The 20699-nt window shown below is 36.1% G+C and overlaps 2 protein-coding genes and 1 long non-coding RNA gene across 7 annotated transcripts; 2 read left to right on the forward strand and 1 right to left on the reverse strand.

Moving 5' to 3' along the window:
• The first annotated feature begins 579 nt into the window (after positions 1-579).
• LOC116171417 (putative gamma-glutamylcyclotransferase CG2811) lies at positions 580-16025 on the forward strand. Of its 5 annotated transcripts, XM_031488276.1 has the most exons (8): positions 5583-6115; positions 6162-6327; positions 6376-6841; positions 7031-7136; positions 7356-7559; positions 9320-9693; positions 9741-9958; positions 15642-16025. In XM_031488276.1, exons 6-8 carry the CDS (start codon positions 9632-9634, stop codon positions 15938-15940), a joined length of 579 nt encoding a protein of 192 aa, XP_031344136.1. In that variant the 5' UTR covers positions 5583-6115; positions 6162-6327; positions 6376-6841; positions 7031-7136; positions 7356-7559; positions 9320-9631; the 3' UTR covers positions 15941-16025. The 5 variants fall into 5 exon arrangements, 4 of the variants coding, with proteins under 4 accessions (XP_031344144.1, XP_031344114.1, XP_031344122.1 ...); XM_031488284.1 differs by lacking the exons at positions 5583-6115; positions 6162-6327; positions 6376-6841 and adding an exon at positions 580-1305; XR_004145447.1 differs by lacking the exons at positions 9741-9958; positions 15642-16025 and having other exon boundaries at positions 5567-6115; positions 7031-7159; positions 9320-9618.
• On the forward strand, positions 10153-10853 carry LOC116171449. The gene is made up of 2 exons (XR_004145449.1): positions 10153-10311; positions 10358-10853. It is a non-coding gene; the product is annotated as an uncharacterized LOC116171449 (long non-coding RNA).
• Positions 15785-19694, reverse strand: LOC116171440 (protein CDV3 homolog). Its single transcript, XM_031488296.1, has 4 exons — positions 19539-19694; positions 19292-19480; positions 16580-16998; positions 15785-16525 (listed from the first exon to the last, which is right to left on the reverse strand). The coding sequence occupies exons 2-4, from the start codon at positions 19469-19471 to the stop codon at positions 16384-16386; spliced, it is 741 nt and encodes a 246-aa protein (XP_031344156.1). The 5' UTR covers positions 19472-19480; positions 19539-19694; the 3' UTR covers positions 15785-16383.
• Positions 19695-20699: the final 1005 nt, after the last annotated feature.

The raw sequence follows: 20699 nt of genomic DNA on the forward strand, positions 1-20699 counted from the left end.
ACTTGCTGGTTCTGATGATGATCTTCAATGCACTCAATTAAAACAAACAATGCAGGTCAACCTTTAATTTTGTAACGACGAGTTTGACTGACGCAAAACCGTACCGGGTTTCAAAAACTTTTTGTTCAAAATGGTGATAAAAACTCAACGAACGCTCTCGGGCGTAATGGGGCGTCCTTTTTAAATATAAGGTAATTCTACATAATGGAAAAACATGCACCTTTATCATCTTACCATCTCTTATCAACCTATCAAATAAAAGCAACAATTTCACATGTTGATCTAATAATGACCTAAGTTTCAATTTTACAAAGACGAACCATCGATAGCGTAATCAGTCAGTAAGTGTACTTATATTTCGGCAATTGGCCCGTGATATTTTTTGGTAGTTGGCCCGCCATCTTGGATAGGTACTGTTTTGAAGCCGCGTCATCGGTCATGACTGGAGAACATTTTTTGTATTGGCTTTGGGATTGGAATCTACGATACCTGAAATAGGACGCTGGCGCGTATAATAACCAGGTGAGCTACGCAGGCTTTAACAATTTTATACTTAGTTAGGGATTGAAGTCAATAAAAATAAGCCAGACGGAGTACTTGGAACTTATATTAGTCAGTTTGCAAAATGATTGCATTTATTTCTAGGAATTTTACAAAAGCTATAAAATATAATCGATGAATCCAACTTGCAACAGAATGTGTGATACTTTAACGTCTTAATTACATGACAGAGACTACATTAAAGGCGAGATTGTATTCCGCATATACCTACTGTGAAATAAGTAGCCAGTTTTAAACATATTATTGAAACAGCTAAGACATTGAAAAATAAATAAAAATTATTGAAAATATCCACTGCATAAATTACGCAATATGTATATGTATAATACCCTCTATAGGGCCATAAAAAAAAATGGACTCCGATTATAAACATTAATAATTAAGGCTGCAATATAGTTTCATGTTTTCATTAAAAGATAGAGAAAATGTACATATTTTAATAGGTTTCTATGTCGGCTCCCTCTGTGACACAACAAAGAACTAAGCGATATCGACCTTCGTGCCAGGAGGGGTCACATTTGCATGCCCATACACCGGGCGAAAACGTCATAGCATAAGAATCACGCACATTCAGCATAACACTCAGCGTTTTGCTTGTACATTCGCCATGACTGCGACAAGACTGACTGGTCTACTACAATCGATTAAGGTTGTGCGCGTCAAGATAGTGCCAGCGCATGCGCACACTCACACTTACTACAAAGTCAGACTACTAAAACTACAATCACCGTTCAAAGTTCAAAGGTTGGTCGACGTTTAAAGTCAATTCCTCACCATTCAAACTTCAAAGGTTACGAATCCCATTAAACAATTGTGCTGCATACTGTATTAAAGGGTAATTCTGGAAAATTTTTCAGACCGTCGAAGCTTTCTCCTGTGATTTATATTGCCTTTATTTTATAGTGGGCGGAGTGTTGGCAAAATGCGGCTTAATTTACTCCCCGTAGGTTATAGTTATTTACCTAACAAGTTCGGTAAGTTAATTTTCCCGCATGAGCACTTTGTTTGCAGCACGACCGTAGGGAGTGCTGCATTTAGTGCGAATGCGGGAAAATTCTTTCCGAAAGAGTTAGGTACAATATTTTTTGTAACGAATTGCGTAAAAAAAGGTCAAAATTAATAAAGTTTTGTAAATTAGCTTTTTTTTAATCATGAGTTGGTAACACAATCATATGTTTGGTTGGTAACATAATTTTGTAACTACCCACTTTTAATAATGCACTGGTCACATTTAAAACTTCCACATCTTTGGTTAATACATATTTTGCCTTTGCAATGAGTGCTACTACTGGTCACGGCATTGCATCGTTTGCACTGAATATCTTGAGTTGCGTAAATAACTCCCAGCGTCGGAAATCCAGACTATGCGTATGAACCAAAACTAACCTAAGCAATTCTCATTGAATTATATTTTTCATTAAACAAAATATAATGGTGGCGACTGGCGTATCACATGTGACGTTAGATTATGATTAAGGACCCATGAGGCCATCTAAATCCGAAATCCACACTTTTTTTATTCATAAATAAGAAAGTTATTAAGTACGGAAGATCGCGAAATCAGATTACTATATTACGGACGCTCGGAAAATCCGGTGGCATTTTCAAACTAGTGGTGGCGTATCACTTGTGACGTTAGATTATGATTAAGGACCCATGAGGCCATCTAAATCCGAAATCCACACTTTTTTTATTCATAAATAAGAAAGTTATTAAGTACGAAATATCGCGAAATCAGATTACTATATTACGGACGCTCGGAAAATCCGGTGGCATTTTCAAACTAGTGGTGGCGTATCACATGTGACGTTAGATTATGATTAAGGACCCATGAGGCCATCTAAATCCGAAATCCACACTTTTTTTATTCATAAATAAGAAAGTTATTAAGTACGAAATATCGCGAAATCAGATTACTATATTACGGACGCTCGGAAAATCCGGTGGCATTTTCAAACTAGTGGTGGCGTATCACATGTGACGTTAGATTATGATTAAGGACCCATGAGGCCATCTAAATCCGAAATCCACACTTTTTTTATTCATAAATAAGAAAGTTATTAAGTACGAAATATCGCGAAATCAGATTACTATATTACGGACGCTCGGAAAATCCGGTGGCATTTTCAAACTAGTGGTGGCGTATCAGTCATGTGACTTTAGATTATGATTAAGGACCCATGAGGCCATCTAAAATCCGAATCCACAACTTTTTATTCAATAATAAGAAAGTTATTAAGTACGGAAGATCGCGAATCAGATTACTATATTACGGACGCTCGGAAAATCCGGTGCATTTTCAACTAGTGGTGGCGTATCACATGTGACTTTAGATTATGATTAAGGACGCATGAGGCCATCTAAATCCGAAATCCACACCTTTTTATTCATAAATAAGAAAGCTATTAAGTACGAAATATCGTGAAATCAGATTACTATATTACGGACGCTTGGAAAATCCGATGGCATTTTCAAACTAGTGGTGACGTATACAGGGTGTAGAATTGGTTTACGCACCATAGGGATTTCCTCGGGGATTTCAATGTTAATTTCTTTATATTGAAATATTTTATCCCCTAATTATTTTGCAGCAAAGTTGTAAATAGGTTTCTTGTAGCTTTCAAATTCTGCGTTTGTTCATGTCCTCATTTATTATTTTTGAATTTGGGAAATCGTAGAAATTAAGTCAATTAGAATGTATCATTTGCGTAAAAATACGCTGCACGAACGAATTTTTTGTTTCAATAATTTCACGGCATGAGTGATTTCTGATAAAATGCTAATTTATAAGTACCTAATTTCCATAATTTCTCGGTTTTCCCACAATAGTACAGGCGGTAAGTGCATCGGTCTAAACATTTTGGGGGGGAAAGCTGGATTTTGTTGAAATGTCTCAGGTTAGGTGTCTCGAATAACGTACTAAAAGTCCAGACCCCCAACTGCGCCGCTCATCGAGCTGTGGCACGTTTTTGCCCCCCAAAATCAGTTTTTCGTTAATATCTCGAAATGTAGCAGGCTTAGAGAAAAACTTTTGAAAAAAAAATGTTCCTCGTAAAATTTCCTACACGATAGCTTACTTGCAAGTTAGTCCAGGCCTAACCGATAGCCTACAGCGTTCGTTTGAGTAGTCTAATATTGAGTTCTTTGATGATTTTTTGTACTTATGGTTGTATGGACGCCTAAATTGATGAAAGACGTACTTCTCACTTATTGTACCATAGGATAGCCGATTTGAACGTTAATTTAAGAAATTTCATCAACATTCTGTTTCCTCTCCATTTTTGCACCTGATGAAAGCATCGGTAGGCGTGGAGACTGAATGCAGCGGCAGTAGGCGACGCTCAACGTATGAGACGTACTTCTGACATGTTACCTTGTATGTCTCCCCTCGCTCCCACAGAATTTTACGAAGCAGGAAGCCACCATCAATAACGTAAGTTGACTTAGTTTTATCATATTGAGTCAAATCACTCTCTGAGAAGATTTTATAGAGTGTAGATTTGACACATTTTCGCATCCCTTTCTCGTCAAACAGCGCCAAGTAGGGGTATGGTGCCAATTCATACTCCAGGTATTTCTTCAGTTGAGCGTCACTTTTCTTCAAAATTGAAATCCTTTTAAACAGTATTAACGGATCCACCAGACGGTTTTCATCGCGCACTTTCATTGTGTTGAGAGCTTTCATGGTGATCACGCAGTCGCTTCTTCTCATTTTAACGGCTGAAAACTTCATTCCATGAAAATGAAATAGAATAGTGCACACGCGCAGGTAGAATGACAAAATTCGCGATCTTCCGTACTTAATAACTTTCTTATTTATGAAAAAAAACGTGTGGATTTCGGATTTAGATGCTCATGGTCCTTAATCATAATCTAAAGTCACATTGGATACGCCACCACTAGTTTGAAATGCCACCGGATTTTCCGAGCGTCCGTAATATAGTAATCTGATTTCGCGATCTTCGCGTACTTAATAACTTTCTTATTTATGAATAAAAAACGTGTGGATTTCGGATTTAGATGGCCTCATGGGTCCTTAATCATATCTAAAGTCACTGTGATACGCCACCATTAATATTTTGTTTTAACGAAAAATATTTAATTCAATGAGATTTGCTAGGTTAGTTTGGTAATACGCAATACTGTGGATTTCCGACGCTGGATTTTCGACGCTAACCTTCTCAACTACGTTGTAATATGTTTGCTTTCTTAAACTGCATATGCGAATAGTTGCAGAATATCACTGGTCACATTTTAAGACGTTTTAACAATAAATTTTACTTTTTCTTGAGTTCCAATTCTGAAAAATAATTTGATTGCGTTATAAGTTCTTGTTTATATATTTACGTAAAACTTAGTGTACGTCTGTTTCCGATTAATCGCACTAAATACCCTCAACCAACGGTTTAATTGATTTTACAGCAGATGACAGTTAACCATGACATGACGTTCGTTGACTTCAATAAGTACTACCAACCGAAGAACGCGCATAACCCCTTCTCTCCAGCGGAAACTAAAAAACACCGCGATGCGGGAAAGTCGTTTTCCCGTGCATCGAGGATGCTTGGAAACATTATCTTTCCATTCAATGAGTACAAAAAATAAATTTCGGTTTTGGACTTCAAAACAAACTAATTGAAATGACAGTTAGGTAAAAAAACAACTACGCAAAGTTAAAAACTACTCGGAGATCTACAATACGCGTTACTAAACTAAGTGTGCAATTAGTGAAGTGTGAGTCTAACTTAAGTAATATCTATGAATTCCACCCTTAAGCTCCTTTAACTGTTACCGGCACTATACCAATTGGAAATATCAACTTTTTCTTTAGTTGAATACATCGCACACGAACCGAAATTAGAATAAGGATAATATTCAAATTAATTAATATGACAGGCAGATCCTCATTTGTTGTAGGTAGTTACTTTGGTTGCATAAAGTTAGGCGTCCTTAGAAGACTTTATCATGTAAAAGTAGACATAGGAAATACCTATGTCTACTTCTACATGAATATCACTGTATATTCCATCTAATATGGTCTAAGCTTTTTCATTTCGAGTATAAAAAGGCCAATTACAGCTATAATTTAAACAAGACTGACTCAAAGGTCCAAAATGAACTCCTTCGCATGACGCCGGCATAACTAGGCGGGGTGATTATTCAAAACAAATTATAGAGTCCCAAGTCTAAACCGTCTGTATGACCAAAGAGTACCCACTCTTTGGTATGACCCAAGGTTCCAAGGAATATTTGTACAAAAAAATCAGAATTGTAAGCGTATATCAACTTTCGAACTTCTAGATTTTACTGTTAGTTTGACAGTTAACATTCAAAATGTCTAAAAAATCTTTGCTACACAAAAGTTCATCGAAGAGCAACTCACATTCGGTTCGAAAAGAACGATCTTCACTCATCAAAGAAAAAAAGCAATTTATCTCGGAACTGAATTTTGAAGAATCATTAAAACCATATTGGAAACAATTTTGTGGCACAAATTTCCCAAAACTTAAACTTTTAATCGCCGAACAACCAATTGGGATTTTCTCTAGTTACGGTAATATCCGGTTTACGTTCCAGTAGTAAAAATTTGAATTCCTCAGAAAAGAAGGTGCAAGTAAAAGTAGACGAACCCGAGATAATGTTAATATTTAACGAGTTGCAAGCCGTTTTAAACTGCATAATTTTCAAAAATGTGATTGTAAATAGAGGACTTTTAATATCCCTAAGGAAAATTTTGCACGGGTTCGATGTGCTCCGGACATTAAAGTAAGCTCGCAAGAATACCAACTCTTGATTAACATCCTTTATTTAAAGATTGGAGTATTGTGGTTTGAAGAATACTGATATTAGAACCGTCAAAACTATCGTGCAAAGTTACCCTAACATTCAGACTCTAAGCGTGAATGGAAACCCAAATCCATTTCAAAATTTCTACATATTAATCAAAGATACGCATTTACTCTATTTATCAGCAAGATTTTGTCAAATTAATGACAGAGGCACGAAACTGATAGCAAACCAACTGAAACTGCCATACGATCACCCCCTGCGCGCTATCGATCTGTCTAGCAATTTTATATCTGACACGGGTGCTGAGTTTCTATCTGAAGTGTTGCGTGTCAACCGAACTTTATTGTCTTTAAATTTAGCTGATAATTGGATCACAGACGCTGGTGTACACTCGGTGGTTAATATATTAGGGAAGTTTATTCTTACACCGGACGAATGTGTTATAAGAAGGCGAGGAGTACTAAATTATTTAAGGGATAAAGCTAAAACGGTAAATCAGCATTTGAACTCATTTGAAATTGACCAATCGAAGCACATAAAGTGTGACGTCGTCTACTTGCGGGAAATTTAAAATGAACCAATAGATTAGGGTATAACTATACAAATCTCGCTATTGGAGTAACCTCTGTAGTTTGAAGAACATAACATAGTTCTTACATTAAGTTTGTGCGGTTTTTAGAGCGAACCACATGAAGGAAATGGACAAAGTTCCAGTAGCCTATTTCAGAAATCCTGTTCCGAAACGTTGAAACCTGAAAAAGAGATACATAAAAAAATAAGCAGAGGTAAATGCCGTGCAGGGTAAGAGGTAAATGAGAATAAGCTATATAGTATTAATGGACAGTCCCAGCCCAGTACCATACCATAGAGTAAAAAGTTGTCCAGTACCTACCAAGCGTTTGGCAATTTAAATAATTGACCCTTAGTCATGTGTTATAATTATTTCCATGTAACCATGCGACTTAACTGGGCTTATAACAATAATTTATATGTGAAAGTTTCAGCTCACTCGTTACCTTCATCGGGAAAGAAAGAGTCGAAACTGTCACAAACAAAAAGATTATCATTGAGTACTGAAAAGTTGGCTTGGAGTGCTTCCGAAGTATCTATAAAACTGGATCCGCATCCATTTGTGAAAGACACATATAGTGAAGGACAAGAAATTTGGTGCACTGGAAATTTGGCACTTGCACATTTAAATATATCATGTAAGCAAATTAGAGTATGGTTGTTCAGAAAACGTAGGATTACATATATACCTACAGGTTACGACAGTTTTATTAATTATCTCAAAAATTTGGTACGTCTTCACAAGTTCCAATAAAGAATAAATTGTCATTTCTTCTTTAGCTTTTTTGTATCAGTAACCATAACACATTGGAGGATTTAACATATTTGCTCATGTTTTAGGGTAAGTATGCCCTTTTAGATTTTGTAAAATTTTTCAAAATTCATAAATTTTGATCTTGAAGAAATTTGGTATCTTTTAGGTATCTTTAAAATTTGAATGAAATTGAAAAAAAACAATTGTGCTCGACTTGGCGTGGCAATGAAAAAGTTATGAAACTTCTCTAATTATTTCGATGCACAAAAAATACCGCACTCTCTATTTAATACTAAACTGGAAGATATGTCTTAACACTTAAAAAAACTATCCCTAGTCTATAGTGTTCTATGTTAACTTCACACTACAAAAACAGGGCAATAAAGTCAACCCGGTAACGATTAAAAAAGGCCACTCGAATGACTATACCCTCCAAAACTAAACAATTTGAAAAATGGCACGTGATCAAACATCTAACGCGCCCTGCCTTTACGTTAGTTATAGTTGTAAACAACGCTATGACCTGAAGTAGACTAGGGAAGGAACGTAAAATAAAACGCTGAAATTGTGAAAGCCCGGAAATTTAGTTGATGTAAGTACATTAATGTAAGCAAAGCAGGCAAAGACAAACGGTGCCGTACTCTCGCAAAAGTAATCTGCCAAGGGTAAAAAGAGTACGACGGAGAAAAACCTTGCAGACAAGACAAGACCATGTAATCAAAACATAAATTAAGCACGCATTACACCAAAAACATAAACGATTACAAACAAAAGGATAACGGTATCAAATGTGTGATTCTGCATTAAGGTTAAATCAACTCAATTTCAGAAACAAAGATTGAAACTCACAAAAATGTAAAATGCTGCATACAAAACACAACATAGAACGCCAATGGGTAAGGATGCGCGAGAACAAAATGACACAATTTACTTTGCGTGAATCAGATGTTGGTGCATGTAAAAGAATGCCCAAAATTCACTTCGTTATTTGACTTTCCTCAATATGTAGATACTTCCAAATGTTAACTCCCACTAAACTTATTTAGCATTGCCGTCCTCATTCTATCTTTATTTCTTACTTAGGTTAATCCCCCCTTAATGTAATTACAATAATTTGAAGTCCCCCTAGCTCGCACCGCCTCGATCTGCTACGCTTTCTCGATTTTCACTTGTCAACATACAGAACCGCACGTTTTAAGCAGTCCGCCAGTTCCAATGCTTCCTGACGCGTTTAAAATTTGCTGCGCTGTACCGCAACGCTCGGCTCTGCTTCCAGAGCTGGGTATTGCTCGTAAAAGCGCTTGCGAGCACTTTTCGGAGCGACCGCTTGGTGCTCGATACTCGAGCGTTTACTTAAAGTGCTCGGCGCTCGAGCGCTTTTTTTCTACCGACGAGCGCTTTTTCCGCTCTTGAGCGTTTTTTCCGCTCACGAGCACTTCTCCCGAGCGCTCACGATAAACCGCTCGAGCACTTTTAGGAGTGCTCGGAACTCACAAGCGGTTTCGCTTTGCAAAACAACCGATGCTCGGGAGCATTTTTAAGAAAATAAGAGTGCTCGTCGCTCGAGCGGTTTTTTAGAACGCTCGACCCAGCTCTGTCTGCTTCCTTGTACACTTTAAAGTCTCATACATTTTGATATTGCAGATAATACAGTCACGATCGCATCACTCGATAAAATAAGGCAAGTAGTGTCCTATCAACAGGAACACACACAAGGAAATGGAGGATTAAGCTGTATTGTAATCCAAGGCACTTCCGCGCAGAATGACTGTGAAGAATCCAACTACTTGAATTGTCTGACGACCGAATTGGGCCGATTTTCCTCCTTATCGAACAACAGTAAATCAAGCAAACAGAAGAAGTCCTCTCTTGTAAGGATTGGATCAGGCTTTAAATAAAGATTTAAATTTCCCGCCATATTATATTTAACCTTAAAAGGAATAAAAAGTTATTTCTATGATTAATAAAAATTTAAATTATATAATTATTCTTTTTCTCTGTGAAGATTGTTTCAAAAGGTATACTCCAAATAATGTCACACTTTGTAAGGGAATTTCTTTTGTAGAGCCTTTGCTGTGGAACAGAATTTTACTAACCAGATGGCTTCTTCACGGCACTACGTTTTTGTTTATGGTACATTAAAGACAAATGAACCCAATCATCATTGGTTTTATAAGAATGAAGCTGGCCACTCCAATTTTATATGTAATGCACAAACGATAGAGAAGTATCCATTGATTATTGCAACGAGGTACAATGTTCCGTTCCTTCTACATAGTGCAGGTGGGATATGTGGATATGTCATTTTGTCTCCTTATAGGGTTTTATGACAATTCAACCGAGTTGGTGTAAGTAAATTACCATCGAAATAACTGATGGTAACCATTGTCAAATGTACCAACCAAGTTATCAATCCAGTTAATCCGGTTGAATATCATACCTCAGTATACTGGTGATGCAAGTATAATTAGGTAGGTAATTTAGAACTATTGAATTGTTCTGTACTTGTGAAATATGTGTATTGCGATTAACTGTTTGACTATATATACATCAACCTACCTGGTTCATCAGGATCAAATAGTGGATTCGATTCGTAGAACAACATTTACATTATTTTATTGCATCGAAGTTATTAGGTATAAGTAATGTATCTACATTGTTTTCATTCTTTTTACTATACAGCTATACCAGGGTTGCCAGATGTCAGGCATTCAGCCGGAGTCTCAGGTTTTACATCGTGCTCTCCGGCCACCGGCAGGCGCGACTATAACTCCGGCAGAACAATAAATTTCAATTTAATACTTTTCAAATAGGTCAAACGCTTCCTTTTTAAGCACCTAATAACACCTTAATTTTTAAATATGACAAAATCACAAATAAAAACTTTCGTAGAGATCTTGCTTTCAAAAGGAAATGTTACCACGTAATGAGCGCTGAAATTCTACTCGTCTGCCGCCTGTCGGTCTGCGAGTGTGTGATTCCTGTCGAATCAACACCATTGCGTTGCGATTTTGGAGTTAGTAGTCCGGTTTGACTATTTCTTTGCGATGTTGATGTTTATGTTTCATTTATTAAATTAAGTGCACTGTATTTACCCTTCTATTACTTATATTGCAAGAATGAAGAAAGTATAGTTTGTTTTATTTGTCTACTTAGACTTATACCAATAAAAAAATTCCTAAATTTGGACAAGTTGTTACTGGTGGGATTAAAAACCATTGAGGGCGGGAGGGGGGGGGGTTGTTCGCAATGTATGTAGATTTATGTTTCCGGCAGACGGCCATACGCAATCTGGCAACCCTGAGCTATACTTACTTGTTTTGAGAGTTATTCAAAACTCTAGACTAATTCAAACATGTTAAAAAGAGCAAGCCAGGGCAAGACTTAAAATTTACTACCTATACCTAGACAGAATGTAAAAAATACCTAGAATACTGAAGCAACCTAGTGTGGATTTAGGAAATATCGAATTGATGAGCTCTTGGCACTCTGCTTATATAGATCAAACATTAAATTGTATCCTTGGATATGATTGTTTAAAAATTAAACTGGGCTTATAATAATCAAGCTATAAGCACAATGAAAATATTGTTAACCAAGCTTTGGAAAATGGAGTGACTATATCATCTCCTATAAAAGATTACAATGGGGTCATCCCGCCTTCATTTTTTATTTCTGATCCACAAAGTACATTAAAAATAAAAAGACCCTTGTGTCCTCAATGTTTATTTGCGAGTAAACTAAACCCAAAATAAATTATTGAAAAGCTGTGTTTTTAGTCCGAATTTGAAACGCTTCAGACTAAATACGTCACAAACCTACAACCAATCACGTAGAAGTGAGCTGGCAACCTTACGCGAGGGTCTGACGTTTGTCACATTTGACGTTTTGAGAGGGATGTTTAACTGCATCTAGCACGAAAGTGACAAGTGCCTGTGACAGATGACGCAAGTTATAAATGCCATTCTCCTGCAATATTGCCAAGTCGTTATGTCATCAGAATGGTTCTAGGAGCTGATTGGTCGGGCTTATTACGTCACAGAGCCCGCCACAATCATATCGTTTTGAATAAACCTTTAAAACCGCACATGTTCATTATTTTTTTGCTAATCAGCCTCTATTTTTAAATAAACTTTTACTGTCCAAAAAAATGTTTTATGGTTTCAGGTACACGCTTATTAAATTAAAACTGCGGAATTCAACTATACTGTAAACCCCCATTCTGTTCACTCAATCATTTTGTAACTGGCAAAGAAAGTGGTATAGTAAATCTAAAAATTTGAGGATGCTTAGTTATGTAATACAAATTTTGCTTTGATTTATATAATTATTTACGTACCTATATATTTGGGAGGGTTATTCACTTTGTACAGACTTGATAAAAGAGTACATTTTTATCTGTAATCTTCCTAATAATGCAAGAAAATGAATTTAAGGCAAACGCTCACAATAGCACATTTTTTACCACCCGCACGTTAGTAAGGGAGGTATATTGCAATGGGGGTGAACAATGACCCTCCCACTTTTTTTTCGGGAATACACGTTTTGAATCACCAGGCGCCAGGAATTTATTTATTTATTATCCCTCTCTTGTTCTGGGCCCTCAACAGGCTTGCGCCCAATTACAGAGCGACCCCCATAATGCTTTTTAGAGGTGCCTCTGCAGAAGGTCTTAAGTTGTTCTATACTACTCCGGTATTTACCTTACGAATTAGGTTTCGAAACTGGTCTAAGGTAATTTCCATATCTGCCACAGATGAAAAATTCACCTCGACCCAGGTTCGAACACCCAACCTCCGGATTTACAGTCCAATGCTCTACCACTGAACCATAAAGCCTGTCTAGGAATGCCAATCACACAAAATCTCGATCTGATTTCCGACTAAACGGCTGAACTAATTGGAACCAAATTTGGTACACATATTCTTAGACACAAAAGGGCAGAATCGCGCATACGCAAATGTGCGGGTGGTGTCTGCGCTAGCCACAGCATTTTTTTAAATGCAATATCTAGATCACGAGTCACGACGTACATTAGAGCAGGGCAACAACCAACAATTGAGTTGAGGCCGACATGGGAGATATATGATATGTATACCAATTATCTAACAGAGGTGTTCAAACTAATATGTTGGTCATCTTACCATTTTCCTTGCGTAATTGGTGAGTAAACAAAGTTTCTGCACAAATTATATTGCTATTGCGCGAAGTCACGACCAAGGTAGGGGGAGCGTAAAACATATATTGTTCGCGCACATCAGTATGGTGCGTTTTACCGTTCTCCAAACCAAAGCGAATAGAATAGATGAAGTTTTTGTTCACTATCTAATTCAAAACAATGACCAACATCTGAAGAGCTCCAAATTTTGTTTGGGTCCATCGATTTGGGCGGTTTTCTCAAATAAATTGGTCAACAAATGTAGTTTTGTTCAGTATCTTTTCCAAAATAATGACCAAGGAGGGCAAAATTTTGTTTGCGCCCATCGAGGCAGTGCATTTTGTCATTTACTGTAGACAAAATAGGTGAATCAATGGAATTTTTGTCTAGTATCTTGTTAAGAGACCAAAATTTCATTCGAGCTCATCGACGCAGTTTTTGCCTACTATCTTCTCCAATATGACGACCTACATCGTACATTGGAAAAGCACAAATTTTAGCTGGAGTACCTACATTTTATGCCGATTCGTTGACAAAATTCATGTATATACAATGTTGAATTTTTTCCAGTATCTTATTCAAAATGATGACTAACTCCTGAGGGGAAGGCGGAAGGGTAACAACCAACAACACCTTGCTATGTTGTAACAACCCACTAGCCCTAATCTCGAAGCGAAAACCGAGTACTTAACAGTTTTTTTATAACAGAGCAAAGCCTATACATGCAAGCCCGTTCGTTAGTTTTCAAACTTGCAGTTGAAATAGAAACTTGAAATTTGGTTCACAATCACAGCCATAATCGACCAATACGAATTGAAATAAAATAATGCTAAGATGGCTCCGCCGCTTCCATTACTACCGGAAATGGCGCCATCTTGGCCTTTGAAAGCTTAGTAGTATTCATATATATAAGAGAAAATCTGTGCTTTGTCAATTTTTCTCTTAAAATTTGAAGGTCCATTAAATACTTATCATCACTTAAACGGTAAACCGTTCAAGATGAGTTTTTTATCCTTAAAATCTAAGGAATTTTTTGAATGACCGGCCGAAACTCTTGAAAAAGTTTCCAAGGCTGCTGCGATTTTTCAAAGGCAATCATAATCAATCATAAAACGTCAAAAGCTATTTTTCATTATACCTCTCCGAAAGTATTGTCTTTTCATGTATCCCAAGCGCACCGAAAGTAGGGTTTTCCCGTGCGAGCGCACTGGAAAACTTTTTCCGGCGCGCTACGAAAAATCAAGTTTGCCATAGCTATCCCTATCCCATGCGTTGCCATGCATACCGCGACTTGACTTTGACAGTTATAATAATTGTCAACCGATTTTTTACCATTGTGTTAAAAATTGATTTTGGTGAAGTCGAAATTCCCGCTAATAGATATATTAAGAGAAGCTGCAGAAACCAGTTCCCAACTATTACCAGCGAAATCAAAAGAGAGATGGGAAAAGGAAAATAAAAATTTTGTAACTGGTCCGTTGAAGAAAACGTGAACGGTAGCAAATTGTGCAAAACCATCGCCTTTTTGAAACGTCATATGGTCGGCTACATCCCAAAAGTTCTATATGCATAACAAGGGAGCAATATTTGAATCAAGTTGCAAGTATAAAATGGTTACTTACTAACGTTATTTTAGTGTTCGGAATTTTCGGAGCATGCAGGCGAGACAATTAATTCCCTCGTTTATTGATGATGTTGAAGATAATGGGCGTTTAAGCGTCATAAGACAAGCAACAGAATTTGTTGTCAAATTGGATTTGGACTTCAATGTAAATAATTATTCTCCGTTATTTTCGGAGAGGTATAATGAAAAATATTGTTCATTACACGTCCAGAAAGGCTTTTCCCGTGTTTGCATGACTTCCCGTGTTCGGCTTCGCCTCACACGGGAAACGTCATGCGCCCACGGGAAAATATTCCTTTCTGGACTGGTAATGAAATATACTATTTGATGCCAGAAATGAATGTAGATTTAAATTTTAGGGCCACTTTTATATATCATTCTATGCCTATATCCGATAGATAATTGGCATTTTTTGAAAGAAATTATTTTTCATTACGCCTGTAGAGTAGGTTTTGGAGGCAATAGTTTTATTTAGAATCTTCTTCGAATCAATTGTCAAACACTGTTATATCTTAGTGTTCAAATTAATTCGTCCAATTTTCACTATGGATCATTATCCACTGTTTTTTATTTATTTGTTATTTACGCATTCAGAATAAAATGGCGCATTTAGAAAAAATGTTTCTATTTTAAAAAATTGTCAAAGTTCTCGTGCGAGATTTTTGACTCCACCATCAGAAGGATCTTATATCGGGGGCTACTACATTCCCTTTGTCGACTCCATTCATCCACAATTTGCAAAATAGTCTTAAATAGTTAAGAGAATGAGACTAAACAATAATACTATTAGAGACCGACACCCACCCTGCAATGGGAGATTCACATTATCGGTCAGATCACGGGTCCGGTCAATTATTGTAGCGTGTATTTCTATGAACATGTTCTGACCATCAAATGTGAATATTCCTATTGAAATAGCATGTTACAATATTTTGAGCGGAGCGTCACCTTAGCTATAGTATGAATTGGCCTTTAATGAGCATGACCAAAGCTAGAGCAGCACATTTGAAAAGAACAGGAAAATCACAGTCTAGACATGGATGTACAAAATAAAGACAGGTTTTAATGTAATCAATTAGTTTTAATAACCCTAATCTTTTACTTAATTTATGATCCTTCCATTCATAACTAAGCTAAATCTACATTAAAGGTAAAAGCCAAAAATTACATATACGCATTTTTAGGTGTTGGACATTACGTCAAAGGAGAAATCTATGAAGTTGACGACATCATCTTAAAAGATTTGGACGAATTGGAGGAACATCCCACCTTTTATGTGCGGGAAGAACACTTTGTAAAATGCATAGACGGTAGTGAAAAGAATATGAAAGTATGGATATATTTTATTAAACAATTTAATCAAAAATTGTTAAATCTACCAATGCTTGATCATTACACAAATGAAGGTGAAGTTCAATTTCAGTACGTGCCAAGGTATGATCGTAATCCAGAGTACGATATCAAACAACTAATTTTGTTATAATTGTTTTAGTGACGAATCTAAATTAGCGGATCTCCTTTAGCATAAAACGTGTACTGAATTGTTGTAAATAAAAAAATTGTTTTATTATCGTTTTATCAATTTCTTTATGTACCAATTGAAAAAATAGTTTCATTTAAAAAATATGGATAGGTATAGAAATATAAATATAAGAACGTAACAAAATACTACTGAACGCACAATTATGTAAAAGTGTACGAAATGTGTCCTTTATGCTAATTAAAGATAAGCCAGCTTATAAATTATCTAGACGTCCTACACAATCACGAGTTCAGCATACTTAGTCCCACTGCAATTACTACCGAACAGAATTAATTTAGAAAAAATTAAAGAGTATATGAACACCACTAAATGAAGAGAAATTGAAGTTCTGTTCCTCATGGCCACTACAAGATGTTAATGCTTCCTAAACGAACGTTGTAATACTAGCTGTCGTTGCTGAGCGTATTGAAGCGATTGCCGAGACTTAATTTTGGTCCTTGATTTGAAAATTTGCTCTGTTCCAATTGCCGATGCGAACTCGCCTTGCTAGGCGCTACCACTTCAAAAGTACCTTCATTTTTGTTTCTGAAAACATAAAACATTTTACAAACATTACATTAGGTGGAAGTGAAAAGATACCTTCTTTGTTCCCCTTTCGCACCCGTTAAACTAGGAAAATATTCTTCATTATGAATATCTGGCGCCATTTTTGACCGTAGCCTACTGGCAGACAATTGTTGCTGGTGCTGCTGCTGCTGAGAGTTTCTCATAACGGGCGGTACATATACGTTCGGAGTTGAAGGTTGTATAGGAGCGGGCGCCGGAATAACGGGCTCAGTCTTTTTTTGAACTTCCACTTCAGCCGTTTCCGAATCCAATTTTTTCCACGGACCTGCTTTTCTGTCCACCTCACTGCCACTCTCATCGCCTTGTTGTTGTTCCGAGAAATTTTCGGCATTGCCGGGAGTTCCCTCTGGCAAATTTATGCTTAAATTGCCAATTTTTAAACCAGTATAGTCCTTCTTTTCTTCCTCAAATTCTCGCCACTCATCTTGTTCCTTAAATGCACATTATAACTAAACATGATCTTATTAATAATAGCCATTTATTGAGCTTAAAGCTCTGCAGTATCAAATTCTGAGATGAAACTAAAAATGATACAGAGTGCCCAAAATAAAGATAAACATATGCTATAACAGAGTTCTACCCGTGCCTAAATGTGCACTAAATCATGAGAATATAAGCTTTCTAAAGGGTTCTAAAAAACTGTTTTTTAAAATTGAAATTTATAACGTCAAATACCCATCCAAAAAATTATATATAGTACCGAATAACATAAAAGGTGTCCTTAGTAAAAGTAACTACATGGTGATTTCAGAAACGGTAAGATTTTTTGATTAAATGGGAAAGAAAGTCTTGCTATACCGGGTTCAATCGCATGCCGTATGGAAATTAAAACTATTTACAGAGATTCACAAAATTTTGATCAAAAACTAAGAATTGTGATTTTCGCAAATTGAGATATCAACGCCATCTAGTCAAAAAATTGAATAAAACATTATAGTTGTACATTAGCGACTATTGAATGGCTTTAACAAATTTCTTCTTGGCCGTCTGGTTCTTTTATAACCATAGCCAGCAAACAAACAAAGCTATCAACTTTTATATAGAGGGTGTTTTCTTTAAGATTGACCATACGACAATGTAAAGGCGTTGAGTTATTTAAAATGGGCCATAGGGAAATTTACCTACATTGCATCAATTGTTTCTAAATCAACAAATGTATTCAAATCACATATAAACGTATAAGATTACAATCGGTACTCGAATTGTTTTCCACAGTGAACAAAACAATACCCGATACTCGGCAATGAATAGCTCACATACCACTCAGCTACTCTTATACAAATTGTACTGCATGAACACCTTTTCGAGTGACGGAATACATGTTGCTGCTTCGATGATGCAGTTTGAAGAATCAGATCAAGAACTGTCAGTGAAATAACTAAGCGCAAGGTCAAGATTTGAGAACAATTGGCGCAATGTAAATTTCCCTATGGCTCATTTTAAATAACTCAACACCTTTACATTGTCTGTTGTCACACCTACGGTTATGATGTATGCTAGGTATGTGCTTTCTATGGCCCATCTTTAAAAAACACCCTGTATGTATCGGGGGTAAATACTTGAGCATGATTTTTAATGAAATAATTTTATTTTTACACGAAAACGTAAAAAACCAGAGATCAAAAGTGCGATTTTATCTTATGCTTTTGATCGAGAGTTTTTTACAAGAGCCAACAAAATTTGAGTGAATTAAAAAGAAAATTATCCTGATTTAAAACCAAGATTGAATGTATTTTAGGGAGATTAATAAAAGACAGTAAATTTCACAACCACTTTATATTTTACGCATTCCTATCGCTGATAAAAAGCTACCTAGCGTTTAAATCACTTAAAAAATCATCTGATTGGTTAGAATTTGAAGCAATCACCAAGCTGATTGGTCGTATATTAATCATAAATAATAAATTGCTAGTATTGTGTGTATGTGATAAATTACTTTGGAATCATCAAGCAAGGTTAAAGTGGAAAAACAAATGCATTGTTTTTTGCTGATCTGAACTTCGCCTTGCATTATTTTGTAGATTTTTTTTGGTGCAATTCGGGTATAATTAAAGACAATATTATCATATCTCGAGAATGGAGTGTCAGAGGAGGTAGGAAAATGGGAGGGATTTAGTTGCTATTGTCTTCTGTGTATAGCTATGCAAATGTTTTTCATTCACTTCATTTATTTATTATGAAAAGAAATTTCAATTATACCTACACAACTCTATTTATTCAATAAACTATCTATGTTACCATATTGAAGGTAGGAATAGTCCTGGACTTCCAACGGATCTTATACGGTTGAAATTAACATTGGTGTTCTCAGTGTATCAGACCCATCAAACAGAAAATAACGATCTATCAATTTTACTTGTGGCGAATGAAGTCGAGTTAGCACATCTAAACTACACAGAAATGTAACACTATTGATTCGACTGCAGCTTTTAAAGTAACGCTTTCATTTGTGACTTCATTCTTCATATATAGATTTTGAACCTCAAGCAAAATTTTGAATCGAGTAGACAAGACAAGAGACAATAATTTCAAGGCTACACATTTAATGAACCCCAAAAAAATAGAAAAAGAAATCATTACAATACTAAGGCCTTCACAAAGTTATACTGAATAAAATTAATAGCAATTGCCATCGGAAAGTTCCAGTAAAGTTCTTAACCACAATCAAAATGAGGGTTATATCATTAATTGTTATCACAATGAATTAGAAAAAATCATATTTACGTGTAAGGGGGCACCACCCTCTTCGCCTTCCAGTATACGTTCCTTCTTAAGTGGTTTGTCGACCTTTTTAATGGTATCTTTGTCTTCTAATTTCTTTGCAACTTCCTCTGAGGTAGCATATTTTTTTCCTTTGGACTTTTTGCGGTCCTTCTTCGCGAAAAAATCGTCTAGGTCTGTCATCTTGTAGTGCTGCGAATTCGTTGCGTTATTTTTGAAGAGAAAATGTAATTATTAATATAATTTTTACCCAAAATTACAATTCACGTGCAACGTAAAGATGACACTTGACGACTGCTGACCTCCGAATTTAGCAGTTGAAATTTTTTTGCGTTGTTGCCAAATTTTCTTCCGGTTATATACAGTGTACTCACCAAATATATTTTCATTACAAACTTTTACACTAATCTAAATCTGTCGATCTGATAATAAATAAGTGCGTAATGGAACTCAAATAAATTAGCTGAGAGCATTAACTTTATAAAGTCGTTTCAATAAATTGACCACGTCATTGACAAGAGAATAATCACGTAGGTTCGTCCATACCTTGCCCTTGGTCCATGCACTATGTTTGGTTGAATAATGTTATACTAGATTTCAACCTGTTTGCAGGTGTAGCAGTGACAAATTGAGGAACATTATTTTTCAACATGGTTAGGCAACACATTATACAGGTGAAGGCAGAACCAAAGAGTCTCTTTGGCAGAACGTACGTAAAGAAATTTCGTTTTTTTACTAAATTAATTACTTCACTTAACATCTTAAAAGCCGTAAACTCCACGTGAATAAATAGGTAAGTTTACGGCGATGAAACAATTATTAAATTCTATGAGATATTTGACCCCCTTTTGAACACTTGCAGCAAAGAGTATTATGGTTACTCTTTGCTTGCAGTATAATTAAAGGCTGCACAAGACGTAATCATTGCAACTTTAAATTCCAAAAAAGGGGGCAAATATCTGTACCACATTCCACAGCGACAAAGACGCTGAAGAAAAATATTCGCATCTGTTATTCTATTTATTACACTATCGTAAAGATTCTTTCATCAAAAACATTATTGTGTTTTTCTGCATCTTCCATTCCACATAACTATAGATGTAACTCTATCAGGTAAAAAATACCTCGATATTTCCAAAATTTTCACTACCTACATATTTTGCGGATCGGTTGTTTAAACTACAATTTCTTTTATTATTACCGTTTGTAAACTTTCTTCTGAGAAGTATAGGTATCTAGAGAAAATGTGCGCTGCAGATTCGTCAAAGCAATTTTGAAAAAACAAGCCCAGGGCGGCGATGTTATCCCAGTAAACACTAAATAGTGAGCATTGGAGAAGATACTTTCTTACCTTTATTTATTTGTATCTGTTCAAATAACATCAGATAAAAATAAAAACGAAATTGGCAGA

This window comes from Photinus pyralis, unplaced genomic scaffold (assembly GCF_008802855.1).
Source record: "Photinus pyralis isolate 1611_PpyrPB1 unplaced genomic scaffold, Ppyr1.3 Ppyr1.4_LG1, whole genome shotgun sequence".
NCBI classification, from domain to species: domain Eukaryota; kingdom Metazoa; phylum Arthropoda; class Insecta; order Coleoptera; family Lampyridae; genus Photinus; species Photinus pyralis.